The sequence below is a fragment of the Aegilops tauschii genome, chromosome 1 (assembly GCF_002575655.3).
Source record: "Aegilops tauschii subsp. strangulata cultivar AL8/78 chromosome 1, Aet v6.0, whole genome shotgun sequence".
Lineage (NCBI taxonomy): Eukaryota > Viridiplantae > Streptophyta > Magnoliopsida > Poales > Poaceae > Aegilops > Aegilops tauschii.
In genome coordinates, this window is record NC_053035.3 from 173,941,158 (window position 1) to 173,967,085 (window position 25,928).

Consider the following 25,928-nt stretch of genomic DNA (forward strand, 5'->3'; position numbering starts at 1 on the left):
AGGCAAATACAGAACGTTTGGTCATTAGATTTCTCGTTAAAAAAAATGTAAGCCAGACTAAATTGATACCCACTAATCTGCTTCCCATTTTTGGATTGCTATCAACGTCTCACCTTCACCTTGGTTCAGGTTTGGTCTGATTCAAAAACTGTCTGAAACAGATCTGAGAAGAGATTTCAGGAGCTTCCTCAACATAGGCAGATGGCTTCAAACAAAAATATCAAGAATTATTTTGGTGAGGATGAAGACGTTTTTCTTTTTTTGATAACTTTATTTCCTCTTTATTAACTACGCCCTCTGTCCCATAATGCAAGACATACACTGATGTCCAGATACGTCTTACATTATGGGACAGAGGGAGTAGTAACCAGGTTTACACCTTTGATCAATAGAGGAAGTAGCTCATTAGGAGCATCTTCAGTCCACTCCGCACAAAACGACGATCCAGCTATTTTGGCTAATTCATGCGCAACAACATTAGCTTCTCTCGGACAACTAGTATTCCATGAGCCAAAAGAGTGATAATTTTGAACTTTGACCAAGTAAAATCATGAGACGATGCTGCATTAATAGTAAAAAATTGCTGGACGGCATAACAAGTGACTACCCAATGCGCCCAAAATCAGTCTAGTTCTTCGTTGACGCAGCCTGGGCAAGGTGAGATTGGATTCTATTTGTGAAGTAGGCCTCGAGCCTGCATGATCAAAATGAATAAAAGCAATTAACACAAGAAGCTGGGTGCTGAGATCTAAAAACTGACGATGTTCCCAAACCCAGCTGGCTGAGGACATTACTGAGTATACCAACTTGAAAGATGCACAGAAAACGAATAAAGCAGAAACAACTATGTAAACCACCATTAGTGTGTGGTTTCAAACTCCGCCAGAAGGAATATTCGGAGATAACATAAATACCCCTGACAGGCAGGGTGATCACTGGATATGCAGCGACAACTATATTTGTTACTCACCGTGTGGAGCATTTGAAATAGATCGTATCAGGAGAGTTGTAGGTTCTCGCATTAATGAACATTCTCTTTAAGTCGGCTACAAACATCTCTAAGGTCACATAATACTGCTCCGACTCGACTCTTCTGGACATTGTCTTCAAATCTGCAGGCAAGCTTGTGCTCAGCAACTGATCAACTTAAACTAGCACGATACAGATCTTTCAGATGGTGGATGACATAAGAAAATAGAGCCAATAAATCATTTAAGCTCACCAATAGGATCTTTGATAATATCATAATAATCTGGAACATCACGTGAATCCACCGGCTCTTTGAATGGCCAAGCATCGGCATGATCGACCAAACTCTGCAATGCTAGCAATCCTTGTTAAAAATGACATGCTATTTGATATATCTCTTTAATTTTACACCAGTATGCACTGGCTCTTTCCAGATTTGCCATCTCTTTGCTATTAAATGGGAGTTGACGGTGGTTCGTCCACACACACCTCCCTGTTTCCTTTTATCTTGCTAAAAAAATCCCAAACGAAAATTAACAAGCTAACTTATCACTTCCTAAAAAATCACTCACGAAACCAAGCACAAACAAATGCCACATGCAGAACCCAGAAAAAAAATAAAAGCAATGGGGAGCAAACCCAGAGTAGTTGAAAATGATTTATCATGATCAGTTATGTATCTTTGTTTCGTAACAAAGTTTGAGTATGTCTGCCTCTGATCCTTGTGTCTACTTGGCACTGATCTTAACCATTCAATCCTTGTGGTGAGCTCATGGAAACAGACTCGCCCTAATCCCTTCATTAGGATGTCTGCGAGCTGGTCCTTGGTGCCAACAAAATCAGTAGAGATGCACCCATTCTCCACGCAATCGCGGATGAAACGATACCGGACGTCGATATGCTTGCTCTGCTCATGGAAAACTGGGTTCTTGCTGAGTGCCAGTGCGGACATGTCGATCTTCAGCTTGAAGGTGTCCGCTTTCTCCCCCTTCAGATCACCGAGCAACCGTGCTAGCCAAATGGCTTGGGTTGCCACCGTTGCTGCAGCGACAAACTCTGCTTCACAGCAAGATGCAGCCACAACTCGCTGCCTGGCTGATTGCCAGCTTATCAGCCTGTCGGCGCTCTTCCTTGTGTCGACGTCGCCGGTGTGGTCACTGTCTGAATATCCAACTAGTTTTGCCTCCTGTGAACCACGTGGGTAGGAGAGACCATAGTCCATTGTGTAGCGCAGCAGCCGCTTCACGGCGTCCATGTGCTCCACTGTGTGGCGCTCCATGAATCTGCTCACATAACCTACCAAGAAGGCGAGATCAGGCCTCGTGTGGACGAGGTACCACAGACTTCCAATGATCCGCAGGTATGTTGTGGCATCAATCTCATGTGCTGTGCTCTCACGACTAAATTTGAGTCGCTCCTCCATGGGTGTGGGCGTGGGATTGCAGTTCCTCAGCCCAGCAATGTCGAGGATGTGTGCGGCGTAGTTTCCCTGATCAAGTGATTCCATCTCTGCCTTGGTGTACCGCAATCCTAGGTAGAAGAGAGGAGCCCCAGATCACTCATGAGTACTTCCTTCTTCATTTCTTCCTTGAATCGGGTGATCTCATCATGGTCTGCTCCGGTGATCACCAGATCGTCGACGTTAGATGTCAATGAGCAGGTGCGCCCTGTCATGCCCGCGTCCATAGACAGTGTGGTCATGGGCGCTCTGCTCAAAGCCAAGGCTCTTCAGCATGGCTTCAAGGCGCGAATTCCATGCGCACGGGGCTTGGCGCAGTCCATATAGCGCCTTCTTCAGACAAAGCACCCTTGCTATCCTGCCCTGTGATGATGAACCCAGGCGGCTGTGACACATAGACCTCCTCCAGCACTCCATTCAGAAATGCAGATTTTACGTCCATGTGGTGGATGGGCCACCCCTCATGGGTAGCGAGTGCGAGGAGAAGGCGAACGGACTCGAGGCGTGCGACGGGGGCGAAGACTTCATCGAAGTCGACCCCAAGCTGCTGCACGTAACGCGACGAGCCGTGCCTTGTGTTTGATGACGGCGCCGGCCTCGTTCATCTTCAACTTGAAGACCCAACGCAGGCCAATTGGGTGATGGCCGCATGGTAGATCCAAAAGCTCCCAGGTGCCATTCCGCTGCACGGCGTTCATTTCTTCCTTCATGGCTGCACGCCATGCTGCATCGCACTCAGCCTCGTCAAAGGAGCTCGGCTCTCCTTCAGACACAAGCTAGAGTGTGTCGTCGACGAGCTCGACTGTACAACAAGGGTGCTGCCCATCACCTTGTCAATGCCCCGATAGCGCAGCAGTGTGTCATCATGAGTTGTGTCCAACCGCTCGTTGTCATCAGGTGGCGGTGACATGAACTCAAGCTGCGTTGCCTATGGAGATTGGCTTGATGTTGTTGGCAGCGATGCTGGAGATGGCTGTGCAGCAGGAGATGGTGCAGGAACAGGGGAAGGTGCTCCCCCTGCAGCTGCACTTGGTGTCGAAGGAGCAGCTTGCTGGATCTTCATGATGATGAAGTCACTGCACGGCCGTCCAATCCCAGCTGGCCTCTTCATCAAAGATGACATCACAAGTGATATGGACATGCTTGTTCGTATGTGCAGTAGCCCTTGACGCGCTCGTCGTAGCCGATGAAGACCATGGCGGAGCTGCAATCATCGGGCTTGCGAAGCTGAGGGCGTACGTCCTTGACGTACACCACACGCCCAAAGGTGCGCAGGTGCTGGACAGCAGGCTTCCTCCCGTGGCCGTCATGCCAGCCATACTTTTGGTCGGGGCTCGATTCAGCAGGAAAACTGCAGTTGTGACCGCCTCCCCCCAAAATTTTGCTGGCAACTTCCTTTGTTTCAACAGGGCATGAGCAGTGGCAACGACAGTCTGATTCCGGCATTCCACATTCTGCTGTGGGGAAAAGGGCAACATGAACTGACGTTGCACACTCTGCTCCTCACAATGGTGTGCAAACTCCAACGAGGTGAATTCGCCGCCACTGTTGGTGTGGAAGACATGGAATGGCCGTCCACACTCTGCTTCAGCCACCGCTTGGACTCACTGAATTGAAGCAACGGTGCAGTCATCAACCAGCAGCAGGAAATAGCGACGACCGCCATCGGTTGCAGGGCTGATTGGTGCGGAAGACATGGAATGGCCATCCACACTCTGCTTCAGCCACCGCTTGGACTCGCTGAATTGAAACAATGGTGCAGTCATCAACCAGCAGCAGGAAATAGCAACGACCGCCATCGGTTCCATGGACGAGTTCGAGGCCTCCTTCAGCCCTGAAGTTCGCCTTCTTGGTTAAGGGAGTGCGCCGAAGCTTGCTGGTTGGTGCGGAAACTTATCCTTTTTGCGTGGCTTTGGCTCCATCGCCAAGGGACACACGCATTGCATATACTAAGATGAAACTTATCCTTTTTGCGTGTTTACTTGTTCCCTTTGAGGATGGTATACTACTTGACCCTCCTTTGTGCATGTATAGGTTTGAGCAGAGCTTCACATGACGAGGACGACTACAAGCACAAGAGTACACCTACACCATCCGCGAGGGAAGCTTGGAAGCGGAGACGAAAGAAAGTAGAGGAAGAAGTGTTGCCGATGCTACAGTAGACGGACGTCCGGACAGCAACTCGGACTGTTCAGACGTCCGGCTTGAGGAGACCGCTACATAAGTCTCGTTTTCGGTTATGCCAGACGTCCACCTTGCTACCCGGACGTCCAACCCCTGGAGCCTGTGCCGAGGAAGTCGCCAGGCGAGACGAGCATCAGCCTCCGGACGTCCGGCCAGCTACCTGACCGGTCCAGCCGAAGCCCGAACATCTGACCATGAACCTGGACGTCCAGCCAGCCTGCATGCAGAATTTGGGAAAAGCCCATTGGACCTATATATACCTCCTCCCCTCCATTTTAGGGTTAGCAAAGCATGTTAGAACTACTTGAGAGAGCTTTGCTCATCTACCAAGGCCTCCACTGGGAGAAGAATCCCAAGGGATTACCAAGACCTCCATCTCACCTAGAGATTTGGGGAACATCTATCTCTCAAGACCTCACTTCTTAGAGATTTGTGAAGAAGTACCTAGTTATCTTTAGAAGGGGAGCCTTGGCGCAGTGGTCAAGCTGCTGCCTTGTGACCATGAGGTCGCGGGTTCAAGTCCTGGAAACAGCCTCTTGCAGAAATGTAGGGAAAGGCTGCGTACAATAGACCCGAAGTGGTCGGACCCTTCCCCGGACCCTGCGCAAGCGGGAGCTACATGCACTGGGTTGCCCTTTTTTTACCTAGTTATCTTTACTTTCCTTTCTTGTTGTTGAATGATTGAGATCCATCAGTTTGCCTTGTGATTTGAGTACTTCTGTGTGGATCTTCTCCAACAGAGTGTTTTTCTCTTGTACTTCCCAATTTCCCCTTGTGTTCTTCATGTTCTTCCTCAAATCCACCTCCAGTTCGTGAAGATCAGGCAAACCTAGGACTTGGTCCTACATCAGTGGTGATGAAGGCATTACAGAGCTGGCCAATATGCTCAAGCTCCGGCAGCCCACACCATTTTGTTGCGAGACATGCGTCTCAGCGTGTGGAAGGAGATGTGGCCAAACCTATCGTGCCATCGCCAGGCCACAACATCGTGGCGTGCGGCAAGGCACATAGGGTGAGTGATGTTGAAGTGCACCACATATAGCCGGTTGCGTTCACGTGGCACCGAGGCAAGAAGACGCTCTTGCTTGTCCCAGATACGAAGGATTCCTCACTTGATGTGGATGGCAGCGCTGTTTTCGTCTAGCTACCGCAGGCTCACGATGTTGCGGAGCCTGGGAATGTAGTAGACGCCTGTCAGGACCTTGTGCACGCCTAGCTTACTGGTTTTAAAGCGTCGCTTAAGCGTCAGAGCGCTCCCAGGAGACGAGGTGTCGACCTCGCCTTAGACAGGTCAGTAAAGCGTCTGCTTTAGGTGTTTCGTCCAGATCATTCGCTTAGGCGTCCTTGCTCGCTTTAGGCTAGGCCCGCAGGCTTCAGGCGGGAAAACCTGCCTCGCGCAGGAACACACGGGCAGGAAAGATCCCTTGCGCACGAATCTAATCTAAACAAACAGATCGAGAGGGCTCTCTCCTCTCTGGATTTTTCGCGGCGATGGGCGAGAGCAGATCGCCATATCCCCCATCTCCAGAAGGCAGCAGCTTCTCTGGCAGCTCATCCCTCCATCTCCAGCAGGCAGCAGCTTGTTCCTCTCCAACAAGCAGCAAGGGTATGGATCCCCCCTCTTCCCCTCCCCCCCTTCCTCCTCTCATACACTTCTAGTTGTGCTGCCTGCTTTGTTATGCAACTCTGCTCAGTGCTCAGTGCTCACTGCCTCTCTTGTATGAGATGAGTAGGATGCTTGTGACTTAGTGGATGGTTAGATTGATTAGAATAATGCATGATGGGCTCTCCGATTGATTAGAATAATGATGCATGGTGGGATGGGTATATATATGGTAGGATGGTGATTAGAATAATGATGCATGGTTAGTGATTAGTTTATTGGCTAATGATGTGCTGCTTTCATGGGACACCTATCAATGCATGCTGATTAGTGAGCAAACAATCATTGCTTGTTTGCTGATGCCATGTTGCACGGCAGCCAAAAACCCCTGCCACGGCTGTAGGCTGTTTGATTGTTTTGGTTGGTTACTTAATATTCTTTTGTGTTTGGTTGTTTGCTGCAGGCATTAGAAGTGTAGCAACATGGCTGCAAATGGAGGGGCTGATGGGGATGAGCCCAGCTACGATTCAATGAAAGATCAAGCACGGAAGCCACTACAGTCAAATGATCCGGGGTGGAAATATGGATATTGGCATGCTCCTCCCCAACGGAAAAGTGTCGTGTGCAATCTTTGTGGCAAGATAACCCCTGGATGGATCAAGAGGCACAAGGAGCATCTTGCTGGCTTAACTGGAGATGTGATTGGTTGTCCTAAGGCTACCACACTAGTCAGGAGAGAGATGGCAGAATATTTGGAGCAGAACAGGAGGATCAAGGGGGTAGATGTAGGAGGTTGTGGAGGTGAATGCAGATGGAACAATGTCCCCAATACCAGGCCAAGCTCGGGGACAACAGCCAAGAACAAGAGAGCATGTGTTGCCAACATGCAAGGAAGAGGAAAGAAGTCTACCGCTGCTTCCACCAATAGTTTAAAACCAATCGTTGCCATGATTTGAAGAACACCTGAGGATCTTGTAGATGACAGACGCTCAGGGTGTTCTCAAAGCACCATGGAGTCCTGCACAAAGACTAAAGAAGAGAGGCACTATGTGAATATGCAGTGGGCATTGTTCTTCTATGGGTGTGGCATTCCATTCAATGCTGCAAGCAGTAGACAGTTTGAGGTTGCAATTGAAACCTCTTGTCAATACGGTTCAGGTTACAAGCCTCCTAGTGGCTATGAGCTGAGAGAGCCATTGTTTAATGATTGTGTCGAGTAAACGAGTACTACTTTAAGGAAGCAGCACGAGGCAGCATGGAAACAATATGGATGCGCACTCATGTCAGATGGCTGGTCAGATAGAAGGGGCCGCCCTTTGATTAACTTCCTTGTTAACAGTCCGGAGGGCACTTTCTTCTTGGGAGTCGATTGATGCCTCAAGTGAATCACATGATGCTCAAATGATCGCTGATTTGCTAGACAACAGAATTGAGGAAGTTGGGAAAGATAATCCCGTGCAAGTTGTCACCGACAATGGTGCTAACTACAAGGCAGCTGGCCACCTTTTAGAGTCGAGGATCTCTGCACTATATTGGAGTCCTTGTGCATGCCATTGCTTGGATCTAATGCTCGAAGACATAGGGAGGTTGAAGGCATTCAAGAAACCTATTGCACAGGCTAGAGGTGTCACAACTTTCATCTATAGTCATGGGAGAATTCTTAGTCTAATGAGGAAGGCGACGAATGGGATAGATCTTGTGAGACCAGCAGGCAGCAGCCACTCGTTTCGCCACAGCCTTCCTTCACCAAAGAGTTTGGTGCTTTGACGAGTATGTTTTGCATGTGCAGCATGGGTTGGAAGCAAAGTGGCAAAAACACAAGCTGGCTTGAATGTGCAAGACATTGTGCTTTCAGCTGAGTGACAGCATTCAATTGAGGGCTGCCTTAGAGCTTCAACACCGCTTCTTCGAGTGTTTAGGGTGGCGGGTGGTGATGAGAAGCCTGCCATGCCGGAGATTATAACACTTATGATTTATGCAAAGGAGAGGATCAATCAAAGTTTCGCCGAACAAAAAAAGCAACCTTTGCTCAAGAAGATCTTGTGCATTGTTGAGAAGCGTTGGGAGACTCAAATGGTCCGACCATTGTATATGGCTGCTCTTTTTTTTAACCCGGGAAAGTTTTTCCCTATTGTAAAGAGGAATGACGATGCCTTAGTTGGAGAGCTAAGGAGCTGCTTTAATGATGTGCTTGCAGAAACAGTACTTGATGCCAATACTGGAAGCAATATTGATCAACAAGCTGTGCTCTACGAGGCCCATCGAGGAGTCTTTTCTAATGCGTTGGCAATTGAAAATATTGAGGAAAAGGGCCCTCGTAAGTATTGTTAATTGCAACATGTTAATTTCAGCATGTTTACTCTTCATAAGTTCATATGTTTTTGACTGTCCCCTTTTATCACTTTAGTTGATTGGTGGTGTGCATATGGTGGTCGGGCCACTGAGATACAAAGATTTGCAAAGCGCATTGTCAGCCTTTGTGCATCATCATCCGGGTGTGAGAGGAATTGGAGTGAATTTGAATTTGTGAGTAAAGTAAACTCTTAGTTCTTTTCAATGGTACTTCCAGCAAGCCATTTACTCATTTTCTTTTGCTGATAGATCCATATGAAGAGAAGGAACAAGCTGCAGTGGAAAAGGTTGAATGCTTGTGTTTAAGGAGGCCACAACTACGGCATCTGGCACAGTCGTCATTCTTGGCTCCTTCCTTGGCAACGGGTGTGCTGCTCATCTTCTTTCGTGCACCACGAGGGCATCGCCACCCGTTGTTCGGCTTGGGAGGCCTAGAGCTAACCTCCAACCCGCCTTTGCATCATCCGGGAGAGCCACTACTCCTCGAAGAATTAGAGCTTGCCGCCGGACAAGAGAGGTTGCTCCGACTTGGGCGGCTCATAGCGATCGTCAACGGCCTTGAGCCAGCCCGTCACCGCTTCAACTGAGAGATCCATTATGTCGAGCAGAGTCTAGATCGAGAGTGCAATCTGCCAATACTTCCGAGGAACAACGCGAAGCATCTTCTCACGGCTCTCTTTCATCGACGAGATTGTTGTGCATGGTCCAAAAAGGCGGAGCGCAAAGTCGTCGAGAGAAAGTGAGCAGCTCCCACTCCCGGCGCAGCTTCTGCACCGTGGACTTGCGGACACGATCAGTGCCGACACGAATCGCATGGATCGCCTCCCAAGCTTCCTTGGTTGTCCCCTTGACAACCAGGGTGCGGATCATCTCCGACAGCATGGGATCTTCCTAGTGATTTGCGTCGCCAAATTCGACAATATCTCACAAATTACGGGCCTCCATCTTCACCATCAAGAGGAGGCTCCAATCCGCATAGTTGCTCCGAGTCAGCTGCAGGAATGGCACATCACCGACTTCCTTCACCATGCATTGGACGATCACCTCTGGACCGTCATGGCGCCGCCCGTGCCTTGCTTGCGTGTAAGAAAGGGAACGACGGCGACAGACGCGCCGCTGTGGGCTACGACCGGTGCCTCCATCCACCGAAGCTGACATGGTCTTGGCTCAAAACCTCACTGATGTCAAATGTTAGAAATAGACTTAAAAGTAGAGGAGCAAAGGGGAGCTGGAGCTGAACACAGGATAGTTTTGATTTCTTGAAGCTGTTTCTTGTATTGCTGCCCTTAGCTCTATATATAGTACATGGGGAAGTCGATTTCTATGCTAAACCGACCATGCAGCTCTAGCAGCTGCTGGTGCATGCAAAACCAAATTGACTACTGCTGTCTAGATGCATATACTACCTCTTACTTACTAAGGAGCTCCAGGCGACCTACTACTACTCCCTAGCTAAGTAAATATAACACAAGGATTGCTGCTAACAAGGTAGTCTTTGGAATAGAAGGATGCATATCTTATGGTTGGCAATAGAAAGTGCAAGTTATCTAATGCAATCAACTTACGCAACACACGTCATATAAACAGATTAATGATAGAAGACTTGCCTTCAACAACATCCGCATAAGGCTAGTAAGCTGCTGTCTGTAAGTGTTATAATCCGAGGAAAATGTTGAACGTGATTTGGAATGCCCCCACTGGTCAGGAGTCCACCCAGCTTCCCCTGCATAACATTAACAGTTCTGTCAGATTTGCATCAATACTAGAACTACAAGAAAGAAAGAAAAGCAGACAGCCAAAGTTAGAACAACAAGAAAGAAAAAACCAAACATCATTAAATATTCTAGTCTCCTCTTAGCTCTTTACTACGAGTTATGTTTACATAAACCTGCGAATAGTTTGTAATCCAAACCAAACCCAGTCCAACTCATACATGTACAAGTATACCAACCAAACCAATCCAAACCAACCCAAACAATAAGTTGCTACAATAAAAATCAAACCGAACTGTTTGGGTTTTCAAGCCAAACCCATCCAGTACATTCTCCCAATACGGTCTGAGTCCAAAGTTATAAACTATGGACATGTGCACGTGGATAGTTGTTGGTGCATGCATACGCATTTCCATCCCTGAACTATGCTGCCCTGTTGGCACTATAGGAGTGAAGCCGCTGAATGTTCTCATCGTGCGCCACAGCCCGCTGGCCATGGCACGCACCATGCACACTAACACGGGCTGTGGTGGCAGCTCCCCTGACTGCCATACCCATAGGGCGGCTGCCAAAACCTCCAACTCGGCTGCCTCGCATACAGACTGCTGGTCATACGAGCTCGGCGGCTCATACCATATCTCATCAAGCTTCTGGAGGAGCTCGGTCGGGCCCTGCTACTTCAGCTGGGCCTAGTCCTCCGCATAGTCCACCACACCGCCCCCGTTGCCATCGCATCCAGCTCCGATGCCCTGGCCAAAGCACGAGAGGTGGATCGCCTACGTGACCAAGCACCACGCCGAGCCTTGCATGGAGATTGCTTGGCAACTCCTTCGCCCTCACCAATGAGTCACACAGCCCTAGAGCCAAAAACCAAGACGCAGCATGCACGGACCACGGGGGCCTCCATTGCGTCGCTCCTCCTCTTGTCCCATCCTCAGCCTATGAGCAAGAGACAACAGAGCACGAGCAAGAGACCACGGCGGGGGTGGGTCAGGCGGCGCGGCACATGCGGATGAGGATGAAGGCGGAAAGTGGGGAAGGCGACGGCATAAGTTCCGGCAGGCGACCCCTAATGCTAGCCGTGGTTGTCGCCTGTCTTCAGTCGCTCGATTGGGATTCCATCTATGGGTCAAAACCGTTTGAGGCCAGTCGGTCTCTGCCTAGACCAATCCAAACCACTCCATTAAAATATAAAGTTCGGACCAAACCAAATTAATTTAGGGGCTATGCCCATTTCATCCAATCCTAAAGCAGTCCGTTAGAAAAACGGACAGAAACTGTAGTTTCAGTTTTGACCCATAGATGGAAACCAAATCGAGCGACTGAAGACGGGTGACGACCGCTAGCGTTAGGGGTCGTCGAGCTGCCGCTGCCGCCGGCTGGAGCTTAGGCCATCACCTTCCCCTTCCTCCACCTCCATAACGTCTTCGCGTGTTGCGCCGCCTGACCCGCCCCGCTGTGGTCTCTTACTCGTGCATTGTGGCCTAGGGTTGAGGACAGAGGAGGAGCACCGCAATGGAAGCCCCACCATCTGCGCACGCTACATCGTGCTTTCTGGCATTTGGGATGCGTGTCTCATTGGCAAGGGCAGAGGAGCCACCAAGGAACCTCCATGCGAGGCTCGAGGTGGCAGTTGGTCACATAGGCGAGGGACGCCGACCGCTCGTGCTCTAGTCAGGGCAATGGAGCCGGAGAATGCATACAATGCAGTGGCGATTGGGGCAGTGCAGTGGACTGGGCCGAGTTGAAGCAGCAGAGACCCGGCCAAGCTGCTCCAGAAGCTCGACGAGATATGGTATGAGCCACCGAGCTTGTATGACCAGCAATCTGTATGCGATGATAGGTATGCGAGAACGCAGAGTGGGAAGTTTCGGCAGCAGCCCTATGGTTACAGCAGTCAGGGGAGCTTCCACCATAGCTTGTGTCAGTGTGCGCGGTGCCTGCGACCAGCGGGCCGTGGCGCACAAGGAGAACAGTCCATGGCTTCGCTCCTTCAGTGCCAACTGGGCAGCAAAGTTCAGTGGTGAAACTGCACATGCATGCATCAACAGCTATCCACGTGCGCATGTGCACATGTCCATAGTTTGTAACTTTGGACTCAAACGGTATTGAGAGAATGGACTGGATGGGTTTGGCTTGAAAATCCAAGCAGTTTGGTTTGATTTGGATTCTAGCACTTATTGTTTGGGTTGGTTTCGTTTGGTTGGTGTACTTGACTGGGCTTGGTTTGGATTACAAACTATTCCCAGGTTACGTGTACCCAAGTTTGTTTGGTCAGTATTGGGTGGTAGTGCACTATTACTAATGTACTTATGGGAAAAAGGCAGCCGTTGTCCACGAGCGTGGCGGAAGGCATGCATGCACATTGGCGTAAAGCAGCAGCTCTTGGGTGGAAGGAAGAAAAGCAGCCACGGGCGTTGCCCATGTCCATCCAGATCAATCTTCGTCGGCTGGAGCAGCAACCTTCATATGCAGCCGAGCACTGGCCCGAGCGGAGAGCGGGGAGGCTGACAAGACAGCCGGGTGTCTTTCAATCTGGATGAGGAAACATCGATGGAGAGCAGGCCGGCAGAAGCGGCGATCTGGAATAGCGCCGCCATGCGGGCTTCGATCTTGAGAGCTGAGTCAATGCCCTTGCCGGGTCTGGCGGACGAATCCGGCAGGCGGCGGCGGAGCTGTGCGTCCAGGAGCAGCGGCTGACGGAGGTCAACCGAGTCAATGCAGGACGCGGACCTGCACGTCCAAGAGCAGCCGGATTGAGGCAGCACGTTAAGGAGCAGCAGCCGATCTGACGCGCGTGAGCAAGCGGTGAGAGCCGAACAAGGCGGACCGAGAGGCAGCCGCGCGGCCCGTTCTAGAGACGTGGAGGCGTTGACCATCGGCAGAGATGATTGAAAGAAGACCGAAAAAAGAATCGATCGATCTGGAACAATGCCGCCATGCGGGCTTCGATCTTGAGAGCTGAGTCAATGCTCGGTGCCGGGTCTGGCAGACGAATCGGGCAGGCGGCGGCGGAGCTGCGCGTCCAGGAGTAGCGGCCGACGGAGGTCAACCGAGTCAATGCAGGGCGTGGACCTGCGCGTCCAAGAGCAGACGGATTGAGGCAGCACGTTAGGGAGCAGCAGCCAATCTAACACACGTGAGCAGGCGGTGAGAGCCGAACGAGGCGGACGGAGAGGCAGCCGCGCGGCCCGTTCGAGATGATCGAAAGAAGAAGACCGAAAAAAATTGATCGTGAGGCAAGTTGCGGTGTCTTCTAGGCATAGCCAGTCCCAAGCCCGGGTAAAGGAGGAGGGTTGTGATAGGCTTGGCGACCCAACGTAAAAACTAGCCAGTCTTTTGGGTATGAAACCCATTTGGGCGAGAGTAGTACTAGGATGGGTGACCTCCTGGGAAGTCCTCGTGAAAGGGTTTCATATCTAGCCTACCCCAACTTGTTTGGGATAAAAGGCTAAGTAAGTAAGTAAGTAAGTAAGGCAAGTTGCGGTGCCGAAGGGGACCTAAACCTAGGCTCTAATACCATGTTATGAAAGCAACTTATATATGTGTATATATGTAGATACATACATGCATAGTGTTACTATTCATCATCCAGTGTGCAGAATAAGTTATTCTTCACCCGAGGTAATCTTACGATCATATCATAATTAAATTACGTTTGGAATTCAAATAGTTACATTCCTATTGATTCACTACGTAAAATTTGTCATAAAAAAATAAAAATATAGGTCATAAGGCAAGAAAATTTGCAGTTTATGTGTATTTTACACTATGTTTTTACGTTTGTAATTTCACATAACATGAAATATTTTTTACGACGATTATATATATTATTACGGTCTCTTTTTATGTCGGAAATAAGCCAAAACTTACGGAACTATTCACCAATACTAATACATATATATAGAGGGGGTGAAGAATAACTATTCCTCACCCAGGGTGACGAATAGTCAATCCCCATACATGCATACATATATATACTCTTACACCAATACTAATACTTCCTAACAATTAACACCAAGTTAAGTTTTTTAGTTGGTTTAAGACGTCCAGCTGTAGCTGGCTAAGAAAAGCATGAATACATATGGTGTTCAGGATAGACAGGACTATCAGAACACATAGGTATACGGACAAGCAAAAATGATCTGGACAGAATATTACTTACTCAACCCAGGGATATCTTCTGGTTTCATCAGTCTTCTTGGAATACCAGCTTCTTTCTGAAAGAAAGAAATGGACTCGGTGAACACCATGTTGAACAACCTGATACAGAAGTGTGCAAGGACATCCGAATATGTAACTTATTTATCTTTTCTTCGTTTTTGCATGTCTAGTACAGAACCCAAAAGGACAAACGTAATGAGACAAATAACACACAGTAAACAAAAAATCCCATATTTACCACAAAAGATGTCATTGATTAATACTCAAGCTTTACTCACTACAAAAGTAGTTATTCCAAAATGAAAACAACATGCCCAGTATAAGACAGAATCATCTATGCAACAGACCAAATTATATGCATTCCTGGGCGTAGGACGGAACTATTCACTATCAGCAGTGAAAAATAGAGATGAGATATATTTTTCAAGGAAATCTAAGCTAAATAGTCCCTTTTTACCTAGCACCCTCGTAGTTTTCCATACCAATATTTTTTTATACAGCACAATTTCCACCGGAAACATTGCCTTAGGAAAAGCTAACCTTTTGAAAATCAATTCCTGAATAAACAATATGGCAGTTAGAAAGCTCTCTGATCTTCTCATCAATTGCCTGCAGAGTTGACAGTCATTTGTCATATTGGATGCTAGAAGGATGAAAACAGAAGTCATAACATGACAAAATGGCAATAATATTCATCATGAAACTGGAAGTTGGAAAATGGAAGCAGGACGGACTAAAACTTGAAATTGATGTAAACAAGTGACAACTGGTAAGTAAAAATTAACATTTGTGTTTTGCCAATTTCTAGATCAGTTGGGCTGGCAATTAAGTAATGTGTATAAGCTAACAAAAAATCTATAATTCCCTGTGTCCAAAACAAAAAGAGAAGCATTAACATATATCAGTGATATAACTATGCCATGTCACTTGTTATGGGCCTTATGGGTTATGGCCATGGGTTCCGTTTCCTGATGCTTTGTGTGGAATTCCATCCTTACGGTACAGGGATAGGAAATTCTGAGTGCATTATGGGAACCCGAACAACAGCAACGGTGGGGAACGGAAGGGCGGCTCCCTAAGCTAGTTATGGGGTGTGGCGAGCAGGGAGAAATATATCGATAGCAGTGTATCAAGGTCTTTCTTCAGCACCACCACCACCCCCCCCCCCCCCCCAGGACATCTCTGTTGCTTCTCGCCATCCTGCCATTCCTACTTGTTACTGAAAATCTTCAGAAAAGACCTATTGTTAGTGTCTTTTGACTAAATATTAAAATGATTGAACCAAAGGCTTATACATATTAGTGTTTGACCTAGACTTATTTTAGAGCATTGTGCTGTGATCTGGATTGACCAGTCATTACAAATGTCCTGAACATGTCACGTTAAGTTCCTGAGAGGGTAGTTATGGGAGGTGGGAGAGCGAGGGTGAGGATGTCTGGGCTTCGGCGTCGTTGTGCCAAGGAGGAAGAGATAGGGCTGCGGAGGTAAACTCCCTTTTTATGTGTTTATTATTCAATATTCCCCAACAGCATTGATCGCCAAGCTTTATTGATAGCTGGCTCCTAACATAATCATACTAGGACTCCCATCTTTCCTAACTAGCACGATTTTTCGCAAATCTAACTGGCGTGGGAATAAGGCAAAGGCAACTAAACAAATCTAAAGGAAGGCTAATCTGAGAGCTGGTTTGGTTTGCATCCACGGTGGTGTGCCTGGGCAAAAGTGCTGCCTGGTGTGGTCATGAAATATTCATGAAATTTTGCCTGGTCAGGCAGCCCAGGCCTAAAGGCGTTTGGTTGCTTGCCTGGCCTGGAGAGTTTTCTAGCTTCTTAAAACAGCACATTAGCCAGTCCACCAATAACTATTGATGTAGTCAGCATCCCATACAGCTATTTATGGTCACCAGGCATGGGATTCAGTGTGCCTGGACCAGGCTAACCACTACCTGGATTCTCCTGCCAGGCTAAGTACTTCTTTTGGTTACTCAGGCCAGGCTACCCCGGTCCCTCAAGGATGGTATCCAAACAAGTAGATAGAAACAGCCAGACGCTCCAGGCCAGGCTCGATGGCAGCAGGTCAAGAACCAAACTGGCCTTGAATCTGTGTAGGACTCTCCTACTGTGTCCCCCATTGGCTTGGCATGGCGGGTGTAATGCTGGCTCCACATCACATCACTTCCGCCTCCTCCACCTCCATCAACAGCTCGTCCTCGAGCTGAAATGCTGGGTACATCTTGAACTCTTTGAGATCCTCCCAAGAAGCTTCAGATGCTGCACTGTCCACACTGTGTACTAGGATCTAGCGAGCACCTCGACTGAGGCAAACCTTAAGTGCCTTCAGAGGTTTAGGAACAACTTTGCCATGGTGAACTTCTGGAAGGAGAGGTGGTGCTGTGGGGGGGGTCTCCATGGAAAGCCCTGAGCTGACTGACATGAAACACGTCGTGAAGCCGGGAGCTGGAGCCGATACTAGACCAACTTTCTCGGTCATTATCCATGGAAACGTGTAGAGAGCTTGCCCCGTTTGACTCCTAAGAACGCCACTAGGCGGTGGTTGGAGCGTAGCCAGACCCACTGGTCAACCGTAAAGACAACTTTGTGATGGTTGGCATCATAGAACTTCTTGTCACGCGGCTGTGCTTGGAGGAGATGGTTCCTAACTTCACGAATGAACTCATCACAATCCTTGGCTAAGACCTCCACGGCTTGCACACGAGCAGCTCCTGGCTGATAGGAGTGCATTGCTAGGGGATCTCAGCCATATACCACCTTCTTCTTGTCACGTGGCTGTGCTTGGAGGAGATGATTCCTAACTTCACGAATTAACTCATCACGATCCTTGGCTAAGAACTCCACGGCTTGCACACGAGCAGCTCCTGGCTGATAGGAGTGCATTGCTGGGGATCTCAGCCATATAACACCTTAAATGGCGTATCATGGACTGTTGTCTGGAAGGAAGTGTTATAGCAGTATTCCGCCCAAAGGCAGCCCTGCTGTAGCGTGTGGCCTGTCCCCAGTCATGCAGCGGAGATACATGGCAATAATACGGTTTACAACTGTGGGTGAAAGGCTGAACTCATGTAGAGGTGTGCACCGGCCAAGCGAAATAGTTCAGACCAAAAGTTGCTGGTGAAGACCGGTTCCCCATTGAAGATGACGGACTCATGTAGGCCATGTAGACGGACAATCTCTGTGCAGAAGGCCTGTGCTACAGCTGCAGTAGTGTATAGGTGGGCAAGCAGTATGAATTGTGCTGCCTTCAAGAAGCGATCCACCACTGACAAGAGCACAGTCTTGCCACGGAATTTGGGAAGGCCCTCGATGAAGTCCATGGAAATGTCTACCCACACTTGAGATGGCGCCTGAGGTGGTTGTACAAGGCCAGCTGGCAGCAAGTGCTCAGTTTTGTTGCGCTGACAAATGGTGCAAGAAACGAACAAATTCCTCCACAACAGCACGGTCCCATGGCACATGGAAATCACGGCAGAGCCGATGTAGAGTCTTTTGTATCCCTTCGTGCCCTGTGTGTGGCTGCCAAGATAGCAGGCAACAAGTGGGAAGTGTCCAACACATAGACCCGATTGTTGAATGTAATGAAACCATCGATGTATCCCCACTTGGCAGTCAGCTCACCAACCTCGAGCTTCTGGTGCAGCGAGACCAGGGTTGGATCAGCCACTGTTTCAGCCCGCAGATCCTCATAGAGGGTAAATGAGGGGGACTGAGATCATTGTTCAAGAAGGCGCTATTAGGCGTGCATAAGCGTTGGGCGTTGGCATAACGCCTCGCTTTGGCCCTAGGCGCTCAAAAAAGCGGCCGGCGAGGTTCTCCGGCGAGGAATCACGTTCCTCAGGCGAGAAAGCAATCTCCCCTGCGAGGATTCATCCTTGCCGGCGAGGATTCATCCTTGCCGGCGAGGATTCAACTACTCTGACGACAAATCGAGATTCTCCGACGAGGGATCGAGTTTCTCCGGCAAGATATCAATGGAGGGGTAGAGGAAGAAGGAGAGAGGCCGCATCATGCAGAAGGGAGAGAGGACGAGGGGAAGAGGCGGCGTGAGAAGGAAACCTAGCTTTCTGTCGACCGTGCACATACTAGAGGTTTAGTAGGAGAATAAGAAGATGGGCCTGTGGTTTAATGGCCTAGGCCAGTCCATCAAGCTTATTTCTTCAAGCTACAGTACTAAACGCCTAATTGCGCCTAATTTCGCCTAATCACGCCTAAGATAGAAAAGCGCAAGTAGGTGGCCAAACGCATAATTAACGCCTAGCGCTTTTTTGAACTTTGGTTGAGATTGCCAACGATGCACCATGGTCCTCCTCCCGGCGACAGAGAGCATCTGGCACCGTGTTAAGTCTTCCTGGCCCGAACTCGACGACAAAGTCATACCCATGTAAAATTTGCTAACTCAATTGTTCTGTGAAATTGTTGATAGGCGCTGATCAAGCATGTACTTCAAGCTGAAATGATTTGTGTGTACCCGAAATGACCACCCCCATAGATATGGCCTCCAACGCCACATAGCATGGACTAGCCAAATGAGCTCACGCTCATAAGCCGGCAACTTGGCATGGCTCGCAAGCCACCGCTCCTTCTCCCTGATGGAGCACCGCTCCAAATCTGGATCTAGAGGCATCACAATGGATGACAAATGGCTTGGTGAAGTCTGGCATGTGTAGCACCGACGAAGAAGTGAGTGCCTCCTTTAGAGCCTCAAAGGCACTCGTCGCGTTGTTGGTCCAACTATAGCCCTCTTAAGGAGGTTGGTGAAGGGGGCGGTGATGGAGCCAAAGTCGCACATGAACATGAACTTGCGATAGTATACTACAAGGCGAAGGAAACCACGAAGAGCATGCACCGTCAGTGGCGTCGGCTAGTCCTTGACCACCTGAACCTTGGTTGGGTCCATTGTGACTCCTACCTCAGAGATGATGTGGCCCAAGTATGCCACCTTCGATGCACATGGAGTGTTTGAGGACCAATTGATGCTCCTTCAAAACCTGGAAAACTGCACGAACATGGCGCACATGGTCAGCCCATGTTGGACTGTGTAAATGAGGATGTCATCAAAAAATACGAGGACAAAGTGCTGGAGAAATGGTCATAGGACGGCATTCAGGAGCGCCTGGAACATTGCCGGTGCGTTGGTGAGGCCGAATGGCATAACCACAAAGTCAAAAAGCCCCTGATGCATCCAGAATGTCGTCTTGTGGATGTCATCATCGTGCATGCGCATTTGATGATAGCCTGAACAAAGATCCAGCTTAGTGAAGAATCGGCCCCATGAAGCTCGTCCAGAAGCTCATCAAACATCGGGATAGAGAACTTGTCCTTTTCACCTCCGCTCATTGAGAGCACGATACTCATGGTAGGGTAGAGGTGAAACCCATAAGATCTCGCGACCAACTCATGGTTTTGGCACATGGATAGCAAGCTTCCACGCACCCTTGTCCATAGCTAGTTCTTTGGTGATACTCCAATTCTTTAGATCTCTCTTTACGGACTCCTCCCATGTCAAATTCGGTCTACCCTGACCTCTCTTGACATTATCCGCACGCTTTAGCCATCCGCTATCCGCTATGCACTGGAGCTTCTGGAGGCCTGCGCTGAATATGCCCAAACCATCTCAAACGATGTTGGACAAGCTTCTCTTCAATTGGTGCTACCCCAACTCTATCTCGTATATTATCATTCCGGACTCAATCCTTCCTCATGTGGACACACATCCATCTCAACATGCGCATCTCCGCCACACCTAACTGTTGAAAATGTCGCCTTTTAGTCGGCCAACACTCAACGCCATACAACATTGCGGGTCGAACCGCCGTCCTGTAGAATTTGCCTTTTTAGCTTTTGTGGCACTCTTGTCACAGAGAATGCCAGAAGCTTGGCGCCACTTCATCCATCCGGCTTTGATGTGTTGGTTCACATCTTCATCAATACGCCCATCCTTCTGCAGCATTGACCCCGGTGTCCTGAGGCACCACCTGCCCATCAAGGCTAACCTCCTCCTCTTGCCTAGTGGTAGTGAAACCGCACCTCATGTACTCGGTTTTAGTTCTACTAAGCATAAAACCTTTCGAATCCAAGGTTTGTCTCCATAACTCTAACTTCCTATTGACCCCCGTCCGGCTATCGTAACTAGCACCACATCATCCGCAAAGAACATACACCATGGGACCCCTGGTGCGGTCCTGTCTTAATGTGACCTCATCCATCACCAAGGCAAAAAGATAAGGGCTCAAAGCTGACCCCTGATGCAGTCCTGTCTTAATCGGGAAGTCATCAGTGTCGACATAACTTGTTCGAACAGTTGTCACAACATTATCGTACATGTCCTTGATGAGGGTAATGTACTTTGCTGGGACTATGTGTTTCTCCAAAGCCCACCACATGACATTCCGCGGTATCTTATCATAGGCCTTCTCCAAGTCAATGAACACAAATGCAAGTCCTTCTTTTGCTCCCTGTATCTCTCCACAAGTTGTCGTACCAAGAAAATGACTTCCATCGTCGACCTCCGAGGCATGAAACCAAACTGATTTTTGGTCACGCTTGTCATTCTTCTTAAGTTGTGTTCAACGACTCTCTCCCATAGCTTCATTGTATGGTTCATCAGCTTATTCCACAGTAATTAGTACAACTCTGAACATCCTTGTTCTTGAAGATTACTCCGTCTCCATTCTTCTAGCATCTTGTTTGCCCGAAAAATTAGGTTGAAAAGCTTGGTTAGCCATACTATAGCTATGTCCCTGAGGCCTTTCCGCACCTCAATGGGGATACAATCAGGGCCCATCACCTTGCCTCCTTTTTCATCCTTTTTAAAGCCTCCTTGACCTCGGACTCCTGGATTCGCCGCACAAAACGTCTGCTGGTCTCATCAAAGGAGTCCTCCAGTTCATTGGTAGAACTCACATTCTCCCCATTGAACAGCTTGTTGAAGTACTCACGCCATCTATGCTTAATCTCCTCGTCCTTCACCAGGAGTTGGTCTAATCCGTCCTTGATGCATTTGACTTGGCCAACATCCCGCGTCTGCCTCTCTCGGATCTTGGCCATCTTATAGATATCCCTTTCGCCTTCCTTCATACCTAACCGCTAACAGAGGTCCTCATATGCTTGACCCCTTGCTTCACCGACAGCTCGCTTTGCGGCCTTCTTCGCCATCTTGTACTTCTCTATGTTGTCTTCACTCCTATCCAGGCATAGGCGTCTGAAACAATCTTTCTTCTCCTTAATCGCCTTCTGGACATCATCATTCCACCACCAGGTAACCTTAGCTTCGCTTCTCCTTCCCCTGGACACTCCAAACTCCTCTAAGGCCACCTTACGAATGCAAGTCGCCATCTTCATCCACACAATGTCCTCATCCCCTCCTTCCTCCCAAGGGCCCTCCTTAATGACCCTCTCCTTGAACGCCTGAGCTACCTCCCCCTTGAGCTTCCACCACTTCGTTCTAGCGACTTTGGCATGCTTATCCCGCTGGACACGAATCCGAAAGCGAAAGTCTGCAACCACCAGCTTATGCCGAGGGACAACACTCTCTCCACGTATCACCTTACAATCTAGGCACGCACGCCTATCTTCTCTTCTCGAGAGGATGAAATCAATCTGGCTAGAGTGTTGACCACTACCAAAAGTCACCAGATGTGATTCTCTCTTTTTAAAGAGGGTGTTAGCAAGATAATCAAGCAAAAACACCAAGACTTATCTAGTTTCTTCACAAGTAGTACTAGAGAGGAAAACTCAGAATGACTTGGGAGAATTAGTCCGTGTTCTAGCATGTCGGTGCATTGCAAGGCTGCCTTCTAGGATGAAAAAACTTGGCTACAGCAGGGCTGCCTTCTAGGATGAAAAAACTTGGCTCGCCTCGTACCATCTGACAGGCAAGGCAATTCTATAGTAATGTGAGCTTGAAATCGAGTCAACCAGGGTAGCGAATCCTCCTTGCCGTCGTAGATTGCAAATTCCAGTTTATGAAATTTTGGCATGGCGCCGCCTGCCTTCTTGAAGCAATCACCATACTAGGAGTTGGTGTCGTTGGAGTGCTCAGCCTCTGTTTTGGTTGGGGCATTAGACGAAGCAGACATTTCCAAGCGAGCAATGGCGTATCGCTGGGCTAATGCCTGCTCCTTGAGGTCATTGATGTCGGTCTCAATCTTCTCAAGCTTGAGGTTCAGCTTGGTGTCCGTGGTGTCCCCCAGGAGCTTCTTCATGTCATCAAAGGTAACAGGGGAACCCATGGTAGCGGATGTGGAGCCAAGGATCTCACCTCCTAATACCAAGTTGTCACATGTTAAGTTCCTGAGAGGGTAGTTAGGCTTTAGTACCATTGCCCTTTGGCTTGGCACGGTGGGTGTAATTCAGGCCCCACATCACAAAACAACTCACTATTCATTAACCACCTGACTAAAGGCCAGTAAATAGAATATACCGGGTAAAGTGATGGTTAACCCGGCCTCTTAAAACCTGTTGACCACCTGGTTTTGCATACTCAAAGGGGGGCAGGCTGTTATGGGTATTTTGCCGGGTACCCGGTCTAATAGATCTGCTTCTAGAACATTGCACCTACTTTACTAGTGTCTTAACATCACATCTACATGTTTTCAATTGGAGGATTGGCAGGAGCTAATTACTCGCAGTTCATGGTCAGGGCAGCTATTAGCCTGGCACTACACCTGTCTTTGGTGCCGAATCATTGTTGCTAGATCAACATACGGAAGCTTTTGATCAATTTTGCACTCCATCAGTATTCCTCCATCATAGTCCTTGATGTACCTAGAACCAGCAAGCTGTTAATATGTAAGGTACAATTAGATAGATCAATAGCATACTCTTTCGGGAACATAATAACCTGACAAGCCAAAATAATTTACAAAGATATGTTGTAGACCAGACTTACCCCTGCCATCTTTCTTTGTCGAATGTGATCTCCTTTGTGAAACCCTGCAAATGGAAAATAATTATTTATGTCCTTTTCTATAAAATATTCATTTTGTGAGGCTGAGGTGTAACTTCATTTTATAATGGATGGGAATTTAGTTTTTTATTTTAGACTATTCATTTCCCTTTGTGAAACCCTGCAAAATGGAAAATATTGATTTTATAAAATACATGATGCTTCAAATATTCACACATAATAAATGGGACTTTAGTTTTTTAGCACTAACACATGATACATAAATTTTAGAGTAAGTTATACAAGGTCAGATGGCCACACCTGCTTTACAAAATAACCAACAGCATTGTTATCTGCATAAGTTAAGAAATGAGTGAGGCCATCAGCATCTCGGGCATGTTGCTTCAGATGATTCATTAGCCTTGTTCCGTAGCCTTTAACTTGTTCATCAGCTGTAATTGCACAAAATGCTATTTCTCCGAACCTCTGGCTACAGTTTTTCAAAGCATGATTAGGCCACTAACGAATGCAGCAGGCTTGTCACACTAACTTATGCAGCAGAAAAGGAAGATCACTGACATGGTGCTAAACAGAGTATAGTATAAACAAAACCAACATAGAGAAATAAATGTAAACATACCATCCTGCAATCTAACCTGGTAAATGCTTGAGATCATTGATTGAAAGATAGATTCCAAGAGTAAATACAGTTGTATGAGACACTCAGATCATTACAAATCAATAAATGATAATCTGGTTAGACCGAAGAAATGCTAGCTCTGAAAATGGCAACATTACCTTGCATAAGGGCGGTAAGTAATGCCTCCTACAACATTATTATTCCTGATAACCATCATTGACTTGTGAGTTCTGCAAAACAAAATACAGTTAGTTACCCGTTGTAAGTACTATTTAGGAATCAAGAAATTTAAGCAGCCCTCAAAAAATAAACCACAGTGGCATTATCTAAATTATAAACCATACACACAATAGATTGGGCATTACCTATCCATAACAAGTCGGACTATATACTCCTTGGGCATATTAGGGAGCTGCCGTGCAAAGATATTCTTCAAACCTACCAACCTGGGGAAGACATAGCAGTCAATAACAAGTACCATCATAATTCATAAGTTTGAAGCTATGAAATGAGTTAGAATGCGCACCAGATCATATGTTCGTCGACTCCATCGTTAGAATAACAGAGAAATTTCAGCTTCCCTGTATCTTCCTGCAGAATAAATTAACCCCCTTAGCAAATTCATTCTAATGAACCCTGACACGGTTAACAACAATCAAACGAAGTAACTCAAAGCTAAGTTTTCACCTCACGCTTGAGACCCTCCTCGCGGGCGCTGTAGGCGCCACTAGTCTGGATATTGTCCGTGAACAGCCCCTTGGAGTCCTCCTTCCCGTCTCCAGCCGCCGCGGACGCGGCATCGGGCTTAGGAGCCGCCGCTGTGACGGCAGATGCGGACGACGAGTCGGGCTTCGGAGGCCTGCCGGATGAGGATGCAGGTGCGGCATCGAGGCGAGCGGCGGTGAAGGTGGTAAGGGAGTCGTCGTCATCCTCGTCAGAATGGGAGGAGGACGGAGACGACGGGCGGGAAGGCGAGGATAGGGAGGTGGCGGGGGACGACGGCGCCGTGGTGTCGTCGTCCTCGTCGGCGGTGGCGTCAGAGAGGGATGGTGGCGGAAGCTTCCGCTTGCGGTGGGAGGCACCGCCGCCCGACGTGGCGCCGGAGTGGGAGGGTGAGGGCGCCGCGAGGCCGTCCATGGAGGTTCTAGAAGTTCGAGGGGTTAGGGTTTCGAGGAGATCTGGAATCCAGAAGGTTCTGTGTCTTCTGCCGTTTGCGTAGGTATTCGAAATCGGCCGAATTCTATCGTCTCACTGGCAGTAGGACCATGTATTTTGTCGTAGAGACCAATGTTAGTCAGCGGACGGGAAACTTCGGTTCTGTGGGGCTTCTCCAACGCGAGAAAATCTTCGTTAACTGCTCATTTTTAAAGACGGACACTTAAATCGCCGGCAAAGAATCAAGTCGTTCAAACACATTTTACCGTATTTTTGCCATCTAACGCAGACCTATGTATGTATATAGACGCGATGATGAGGACATGACTATCTTAAATACGACCAAAAATATTGTATGCATGTATATTTGTGAACTGATTTCTAATGCAAACTATACAATAATTTATTTATGTCATCCAGGGACAGAAATACTTCACAGACTTTTGCGTCATGTTTAATTGCAGGTGTATGAGATATTTGTACAATCCACATATAAAGATATGGGGAAAAAAAGTTTAGATGATGTTAAAAAAGTCCTCTCACGTCATTTTTGGGCCAAAAGAAGATAGAGTTCAAGTCTCTCACGTTCTGAATTCAGATTCGAACTGTACAGACATACCTGACTCAAAACGTCAAAAACTCTTTCATACGGACTTCGAATTAGGTGATTTTTTAAAGTAGATTTCGTGCTCTTTCCAACCCAATTGGATTCATCTTCAAATTCGTCTGAATCGTTGAGTTATCAATGAAACAGTCTCACGCTTCAGCAGAATTCGAGTCAAACTACAA

The 25,928-nt window shown here is 48.1% G+C and overlaps 1 protein-coding gene across 1 annotated transcript; it reads right to left on the reverse strand.

Moving 5' to 3' along the window:
* Positions 1 to 389: 389 nt before the first annotated feature.
* On the reverse strand, positions 390 to 25,283 carry LOC109771315 (histone acetyltransferase GCN5). The gene is made up of 13 exons (XM_020329998.4): positions 24,672 to 25,283; positions 24,511 to 24,575; positions 24,350 to 24,430; positions 24,143 to 24,214; positions 23,666 to 23,834; positions 23,348 to 23,391; positions 23,124 to 23,223; positions 14,984 to 15,052; positions 14,445 to 14,499; positions 10,175 to 10,290; positions 1,223 to 1,316; positions 971 to 1,112; positions 390 to 694 (listed from the first exon to the last, which is right to left on the reverse strand). The coding sequence occupies exons 1-13, from the start codon at positions 25,119 to 25,121 to the stop codon at positions 628 to 630; spliced, it is 1,524 nt and encodes a 507-aa protein (XP_020185587.1). The 5' UTR covers positions 25,122 to 25,283; the 3' UTR covers positions 390 to 627.
* Between the last annotated feature and the right edge of the window lie 645 nt (positions 25,284 to 25,928).